This window comes from Oncorhynchus masou, chromosome 12, assembly GCF_036934945.1.
Source record: "Oncorhynchus masou masou isolate Uvic2021 chromosome 12, UVic_Omas_1.1, whole genome shotgun sequence".
NCBI classification, from domain to species: domain Eukaryota; kingdom Metazoa; phylum Chordata; class Actinopteri; order Salmoniformes; family Salmonidae; genus Oncorhynchus; species Oncorhynchus masou.
The window spans coordinates 69,878,550-69,887,381 of NC_088223.1; the positions used below are offsets into that span (position 1 = coordinate 69,878,550).

Genomic DNA, 8,832 nt, shown 5'->3' on the forward strand with positions numbered 1-8,832 from the left:
TTACTGTATTAACAGTTCACGATTGCATTGATCAGGGGTAGATTTGTTACCATAATCCACTATAGAGGTGCTCATGATATAGCAACTGGCTTTAACACATCCATAGCTCAGTGTACTATAAGCCTTGTTAATAACTAAACTGATCACTGTGCTAACCACTGTTTCACTTCACATACTATACAATAAAGTGAAGGAAAACAATGGTGAGTGCAGCAGTCAGTCTGGTTGACCAGGCTAATGTAGTGTAGGTGTCACACAGACACACACTAACAGACAGACTTGCAGAAATCTAGTCTTTATTTTTTCAATTTACAACATGCTACAAAACAGTCCACACAATGAATGATCATATCAGCCGACTCTCTGTGGACCTGTAACGGTGTTGGGACTATATGCATGTTATAATATCTTCAAGGCATCAAATAGACGTGGGACTGCAAACCTCTTGCTTTGTGCCTGTGCCCCTTGCAATAACAGTCCTGTTAACCATTCATAAAATTTAGCTATGTGAACTCGTCCTCTTTCTCAGGCACCAGGTCTGCGTCATGGGGAGTGGCACCACTAGAAGGTGCTGTGTGTGTGTGTAAACAATAACACATTTGATGAAGTGTATGTACACTTGAATGGAGCCTTCTATACACAGCTAATGATGGATGTGTGATTCATGCCTGTGGGCCCATTGCTGCTGCTTACTTCTAGTACCCTACAGGCACAACTTCAGTGGGACTGAGAAACCCTCAGAGGTTCTCAAATGCAATAATATCTCTAACTAATCTACATTTTCACACACATTGGTAAAATCAAGTAAAAATCTGCCATTGGCTAGACTGTCTCAAAAGGTCAAAGGTTTCTTGAAAAGTGTAAACAGTAACAACACATTCACAAAAAATTGCAACTTGTGTGGAGTAACAACAATGGTCAGCCACGGTGTTGAGGCATCCGTAACATTGGAATAGTGACTTGGAGATTACATTGAACATTAGTTAAACATAGCTGTATGTAGGGTTTCTTTGAGTGTGTATATATATATAAAGAAACCATTTAGCAGACAGTTTTATCCAAAGTGACTTACAGTAAGGCGTTCATATATTTTACGTATGGGTGGCCCAGGGAATCAAACCCTCAACCCAGGCGGTGTAAGCGCCATGCTCTACCAACTGACTTACAGAGGACCACATAAGCTATATCTTGTACTTTTAGCCATGGCGACATAACTATCATATTACATTTACTCACAAGCTTTTTCCTGTGTTGGTGCAATCTTTCTAGTTGCATTCCATACTTTCAACTGTACCAGAACTTATGATGCAAAGAAAAACACATTAGATGACAATAAATGTGCAGGTACATAGTTTGGCAAGTACATTTCACCATGAAGAGTAGACAATGAAAACAGTGTTCACAGAATGCTTATTCAAATCAAGTCATTAAGAAGCACACTCACTCAAGGCATTTGACTGAGTGATGAAGGCCATTTCTGTCATCAGTATAATTCATTTATATAAGGTGTGTTGATAGACACTAAGGAATTCAAATAAAAAATTGTGGGGTTGAGGTGCTAGTTCCTCATATGCTTCATTCCGATATCGCTCTTGGCAGGTCCCTTGTCATGGGAGAGGTGTCGCATCCAACTATTGTGATGACTCCTTTAAATGCAGTGAGCATGTAATCGTCTATGGGACAACTGAAAAAAGCTACCAAATAAAACAGTAACACTGTTTAGGCTCCTCTCTTTCTTTCTCTGTTTTAAATGGACAGGCCCCAGGTGGGATGTGTAGCATCCATCCTGCATTTCCAGGTTGGTTTTACAGCAAGGGATCGCTGTTCATCCAGTAAAGGCTTAACTGTGGCAGCAGGAAGAGAAATAAGAGTCCTTCTTCTGACCCAAGTCAATACCGGTCTCTTCTGTAAAGAGAAAGCAGAGAATTGTCAATCAGACCCATTCAGGAATGCATTGATTCACTACAGTGGAGATTAAATTGACAACTCGTGCTAGTAATACTACCATTGCAGACAAAATGTACACTGACAGCTAAGCTATTGGAGCCAAAATCTCACCGGTCAAGAATTGAAAGGAGATGCTGTTGTAGTCCTCTGCAACCTTTTGGAACAGCTCATCTGGAATGTGGTTAAAAGACAGTAGGAGTCTACATCTGCATTTTTGGAAATGTTGTCTTATGAGAATGTGTTATAAATAAGGTTACACTATATTTGAAATTAACTGACCATGTCACTTACCCACGTTGTTTCCTGTTTTACTGGATGTTTCAAAATGTTTAGCCCCAATCTCTGTAGATGAGAATGGAAAAAAACTAAACATGAGCCTCTTTAAAACAGCCAGTCCTCATACTAATCAAGAGGATGTCGGTGATTATAATCAACAATTTACCGTCAGCAAAGTCCTGAACGTCATGGTAGTCTACTTGCCGCAGGCCCCGGTCACTCTCAATCAGGTCAATCTTTGTGCCACACAGGTATATCTTGCAGTGCTTCAATTGAGATCATAGAAAAATAAATAAATCTGTGTCATTGTGGGCAGTTACATACATAGGATAACATGCTCTCATCGGACAGTTTATTAGGTACACCATCTCATTCATGGAAACAGAACGCTCCTAAAGACAGTGCATTACGTGGCCATGACTTCCTATATAAAGCAGACAGGCATTGAGGCATTCAGTTACTGTTGGATTGAACGTTAGAATGGGCAAAACGTGTCAATCCTGTGGGCGAAAACAGCTCGTTGATGAGAGGTCGGAGGAGAATGGCAAGAATTGTGTAAGCCAGGGATCATCAACTAGATTCAGCTGCGTGCTGATTTTTTCTTGAGGGGATGGCTGGGTGGCCGGAACATAATTACAAATCATTTCTAGGCTGCAAATTGACCGCAAGAATCCCAAATAGATATAACATTTAACTAAAACAATCATTTCACACCTTGCTTACATTTGTATATGATCACATCTCCAGTATGCATAGAAATACTTGGGAACATATTTCCCAATTTAAAATTGCTTTGAGCGGATTTCCTGGTGTTTTTACAGTTATCTCCAACAGAAAACTTGGGGGGGCCAAATAAACCCACCTGTAGGCCAAATTCAGCCCGCGAGCAGCCAGTTGGGGGACCCTGGTGTAAGCTAACAGGAGGGCCACAAACGGGCAAATAACGGTGCAGTAAAACAGTGGTGTGCAGAACGGCATCTCGGAATGCAAAACTCCTCAATCCTTTTCACGGATGGGCTACTGCAGCAGATGACAACACTATGAACAAGAAGCGGCTCCAGTGGGCACCAACACTGGACAATTGAGGAGCGGAAAAACATTGCCTGGAACATGACAGAGAGTTCAGTTTACTTGAGTGGCCTGGTCAGTCCCCAGACCTCAACCCAATATGAGATGGAAAGGGCTATTCACAACATAAATGTACTGCCCTCCAATCTGAAGCAACTGCATGATGCCATCGCGTCAGCATGGACCAACATACCTGTTGATTGCTTCCGTCAACTTGAAGAATGCGCTAAAGAATTTAGGCAGTTCTACATCTACATTTTAGTCATTTAGCAGACACTCTTATCCAGAGCGACTTACGGTAGAGTGCATACATACTTTTTTCCCGTACTGGTCCCCTGTGGGAATCGAACCCACAACCCTGGCATTTGCAAGCCACACGGGACCTGGCAAAGGGGGGGTCCAACCTGGTACTAGATGGTGTTCTTGATAAACTACAGTGCATTAGGAAAGTATTCAGACCCTTTGACCTTTTCCACATTTTGTTACGTTACAGCCTTATTCCAAAAAAAAAAAAAAAAATCTACACACAATACCCCACAAAGACAAAGAAAAAAAACAGGCTAAGAAATTGGGAAATATCACATTTACAAAAGTATTGAGACCATTTAACACAGTAGTTTGTTGAAGCACCTTTGGCAGCGATTACAGCCTCAAGTCTTCTTGGGTATGATGCTACAAGCTTGGCACACGTGTATTTGGGGAGTTTCTCCCATTCTTCTCTGCAGATCCTCTCAAGCTCTGTCAGGTTGGATGGGGAGCGTGGTTGCCTAGCTATTTTCAAGTGTCTCCAGAGATGTTCGATCGGGTTCAAGTCCGGGCCCCTCAAGGACATTCAGAGACTTGTCCCGAAGCCACTCCTACGTTGTCTTGGCTGTGTGCTTTGGGTCGTTGTCCTGTTGGAAGGTGAGCCTTCACCCCCGTCTGAGGTTCTAAGCAGGTTTTCATCAAGGATCTCTTTGTACTTCATTCCGTTCATCTTTCTCTCGATCCTGGCAAGTCTCCCATTCCTTGCCGCTGAAAAACATCCCCAAACCATGATGCTGCCACCACCATGCTTCAACATAGGGATGCTGCCAGGTTTCTTCTAGATGTGACGCTTGGCATTCAGGCCAAAGAGAAACAAAATTCACTGGTCTCAAGATTGACTTGGTTTCATCAGACCAGTGAATTTTGTTTCTCATGGTCTGAGAGTCCTTTAGGTGCCTTTTGGCAAACTCCAAGTGGGCTGTCATTTACTGTGCATTTTACTGAGAAGTGGCTTCCGTCTGGCCACTCTACCATAAAGGCCTGATTTGTGGAGTGCTGCAGAGATGGTTGTCCTGGAAGGTTCTCCCATCTCCACAGAGGAACTCTAGATCTCTGTCAGAGTAACCATCAGGTTCTCGTGTCACCTCCCTGACCAAGGCGCTTCTCCCCCGATTGCTCAGTTTGGACAGGCAGCCAGCACCAGAAAGAGTCTTTGTGGTTCCAAACATTTTCCATTTAAGAATGATGGAGGCCACTGTATTCTTGGGGACCTTCAATGCTGCAGACATGTTTTGGTACCCTTACTCAGATCTGTGCCTCGACACAATCCTGTCTCAGAGCTCTACGGACAATTCCTTTGACCTCATGGCTTGGTTTTTGCTCTGACATGCACTGTCAACAATGGGACCTTATACAGACAGGTGTGTGCCGTTCCAATTTATGTCCAATCAATTGAATTTACCACAGATGGACTCCAATCAAGCTGTAGAAACATTTCAAAGATGATCAATGGAAACATGATGCACCTGTGCTCAATTTCTAGTCTCATAGCAAAGGATCAGAATACTAATTTAAATAAGGCATATTTCTTCTTTTTAATCCATTTGAACACATTTCTAAAAACCTGTTTTTGCAGTATCATTATGGGGTATTGTATGTAGATTGATGAGGGGGAAAATGTATGTAATACAGTTTTGAATAAGGCTGTAATGTAAAAAAAAATACAATTAAAAAAAGTCAAGGGGTCTGAATACTTTCCAAATGCACTATATATGACAATACCCATCATACAATTCCCATTGGCAAGTGAGTTGAGTTTTTATGAGATAGTCTGTAACCTTGTCACAGTTTTGCAGCTCCTTCACCCAGAATCTAGCTCGCTGGAAACTGCTGGTGTCCGTCAAATCTACAGGAGAAAAAGTCACACAAATTAAGGTGAAGTTTTCACAGTCATGAAAGTGTATTTGACCTAGAATATTTTGTAGTACTAATATTACTATTGCAATGTAAACATCAGCCCATAAAAACAACACTAAAAACAGAACCAGATAAAAACAATAAAAAGACACTTAAATGAGTCATAAAACTGGGGAAATGCCTCGGTGGCTATTTTCCAAACTGTAAAAAAAAAAATCCCCCAATGAGGGAAATAAGAGGGGAGGACACTCATATGCAGAAACATCCATTGCACTCAACAAGAATTTCTACAATTAAACATTTAGGATATAACGAAGCCATTAGTGCTTGCCAGGGACCTCACGATACGACATTATCATGATACTTCGGTGCCAATACGATATGTATAGTGATTCTCTTGATTCTATATGTATTGCGATTCAATAATGCAATTTTACTGTGATTTGATAATGCAATTTTACTGTGATTTGATGTTCCAAACTTATTACTCGACACTGAGTATACAAACATTAAGAACACCTGCTCTTTCCATGACAGACTGACCAGGTGAATCCAGGTGAAAGCTATGATCCCTTATCAATGTCACTTGTTTAATCCCCTTCAAAATCAGTGTAAATGAAGGGGAGGAGACAGGTTAAAGAAGGATTTTTAAACCTGAGACAACAGATATTGATTGTGTACGTGTGCCATTCAGAGGGTGAATGGTAGTAGGTGCCAGGCGCACCGGATTGTGTCAGGAACTGCAATGGTAGTAGGTGCCAGGCGCACAGGATTGTGTCAGGAACTGCAACACTGCTGGGTTTTTCACACTCAACAGTTTCCCATGTGTATCAAGAATGGTCCACCACCCAAAGGACATCCGGCCAACTTGACACAGCTGTGAGAAGCTTGGATTAAACATGGGCCAGCATCCCTGTGGAACGCTTGACACCTTGATGAGTCCATGCCCCGATGAATTGAGGCAGTTCTGAGGGCAAACCGGGGGCCTCAAATCAATATTAGAAAGGTGTTCCTTATGTTTGGTATACTCAGTGTATGTCTGCTACAGCGAGACAAGAGAAAATTTGTTTTGATCAGTCAGGTAAATAAGTGCTGAAAACAGGTTCCCACTATTTAAAAAGAAGATGTAGAACAAGCTATCGGATGAAAGGAGTAGTTTTGGAGCAGGTACAGACGACAACCACTAGCTAATGCTACATACAGTGTTGAAACTTGGGAGTCAAATATCGATAATAATATAGTACAAAAATAACATTTCAATATGTAACTATAAATTCACTAAACACCATAGTAGCGAAACAAAAATGTAGCGTGATATTGAGTGTCATTCCAAGGGGATAAGAACTTACCATAGCAGACAATGGCAGCCCTGGCTCCTCTGTAGTAGATTCTACTCATAGCCTCGTAGCGCTCTGATCCAGCCGTGTCCTGGGTTGCAGAGAAGGAATCACTTATAGTCTATCCACACATAGCCTGTAGCTACCTCATATCGGGCTACAATGGATTTATTAATTTAATTATTATGCAACGATAATAATAAACCAGACAACTCCCTACGGAGTATAAAGACTCATGCAAATCTTTTTTCCATTTTATAAAGGATGCCAGCAGTCATCCTCACTCACCCATATTCCCAGTGTAACCACCTTGTCTCCCACCTGGATTGGTTTGGCAACAAATGCAGCCCCAATAGTCTATTGAAAAAAAAGAATGATTGCGAGAAAAATATGTAACATGTACAATTTTGAGAAATAGTCTTCACACAAAAGCAGAGAGCTTCCCACACACCGCCCTAGGCAATCAACGGATACTCACGTTCTGGTAGGGGCCGACAAGAAAGCGGTGGTGAACATATCTCTCCACAAGGCTGGTCTTGCCCACACTCTCTTTCCCAAGCATAACAACTTTTGCATCCACACGCATAGTCATAGTGCACAGGACCAGGACAAGAAAGGAGAGGAGGAGCAGGAGAGGGGTAGACCAGGATGCTGAATTGCTGTGTAACAGATGAGACAAAAACATAATAGATAGTATGATTAAGAAGTTGGGCACGATAAAACAGTTACTGTATTCCTTCTAACTTGTCCATGGCATGACATCATGACTTCGATGCAGCATGACTTGGCAGCCACCAACAGTACCAATAACACAGAATGAGTTTGAGACACTGCACTCGAAGTTGCCACAGCAGAATTTTTCTGAATAGAGCAGTTGGCAGGATACATTTCAAGTCATGTCATGACATTTGTGGCAATGTCAACAATTCTAAGAAGTGGACTTTAGCTAAGTTAAAATGGGCATGGGTGTGTAGCTAGAAAAATAGTTAATGATGCCATTAGCTTAACCATCAACAAATGGTACACACAATTACCAGACCTGAACGATTACACGAAAAAAAAAAAACGTTTCGTTAGCTAGCTTCACAGTAGCATTTATTAGCTAGCTAGCCATCTAACGTTAGCTAATGATGACTTGATAGCTAGCTAGCGAGCTAAAACCAAAACACTTACCTGCTTGATAAACTCAGCTAAATGTGTTCAAATTGAAGAAGCAGAGCCGAGTCAGATTAACAGTATAGGTAAATGGTCGAATAGCTCTTAAAATATGAACATTTCGTTTAGAGTTATCTAGCCAGCCAATGTTTGAGCCACTTGGTGTTGTCAGCAACGTACATTTTAGCTAAAAACTAAAATTACAAGCTACAGAAACATCCCTAAGATTTATATAGCCTATGCCATTGCTATGTCATATGGCAAAGCTTACTCGACTTGAACTTCTAGACCTCATTTGTAAGCGAGCAAGCTAAATACAAAATTCCAAGAGGCTTTGTTATGAGGCCACTACTTCTTCTTTAAAGTTTTTAGGGCAGACTCCACCTATGGTGTATGGCCGCCACCTACTGTACGGGGTCTTCTTTGATATTATTGCGGTCCGCCAACAAATGCTAGTAGTGCATGCCGCCACCTAGTGTTTTGGCTGTATATCAGCCCAAAGAAATAACAAAATAAAAATGTAATAAACAAAACTCAATATACTCCTTTATTCAGATTCTACTGCCAATGCCCATCCCTACAGGCTCTGGGGCCTGACAAGGAAGAACTGAACAATTAATCAAATGGCCATCGGATTATTTACATTGGAACCCCCCAGTTGTTTTTTGCACTGCTGCTGCTCGCTGTTTATTGTCTATGCATAGTCACCACCCCTACCTACATGTACAAATTACCTCGACTAACCTGTACCCCCGCACATTGTCTCTGTACCGGTACCCCTTGTATATAGCTTCGTTATTGTTATTTTATTGTGTTACTTTTAATTATTCTTTACTTGAATTTATTTGGTAAATATTTTCTTAACTCTTTCTTGAATTGCACTGTT

General features: G+C 41.4%; 1 protein-coding gene across 1 annotated transcript; it reads right to left on the bottom strand.

Annotated features, from left to right (window-relative positions):
* Positions 1-279: 279 nt before the first annotated feature.
* LOC135550738 (ras-related protein Rab-24-like) lies at positions 280-8,356 on the bottom strand. The gene is made up of 9 exons (XM_064981814.1): positions 7,965-8,356; positions 7,270-7,450; positions 7,080-7,148; positions 6,804-6,882; positions 5,376-5,443; positions 2,390-2,489; positions 2,239-2,289; positions 2,059-2,118; positions 280-1,905 (listed from the first exon to the last, which is right to left on the bottom strand). The coding sequence occupies exons 2-9, from the start codon at positions 7,381-7,383 to the stop codon at positions 1,841-1,843; spliced, it is 606 nt and encodes a 201-aa protein (XP_064837886.1). The 5' UTR covers positions 7,384-7,450; positions 7,965-8,356; the 3' UTR covers positions 280-1,840.
* Positions 8,357-8,832: the final 476 nt, after the last annotated feature.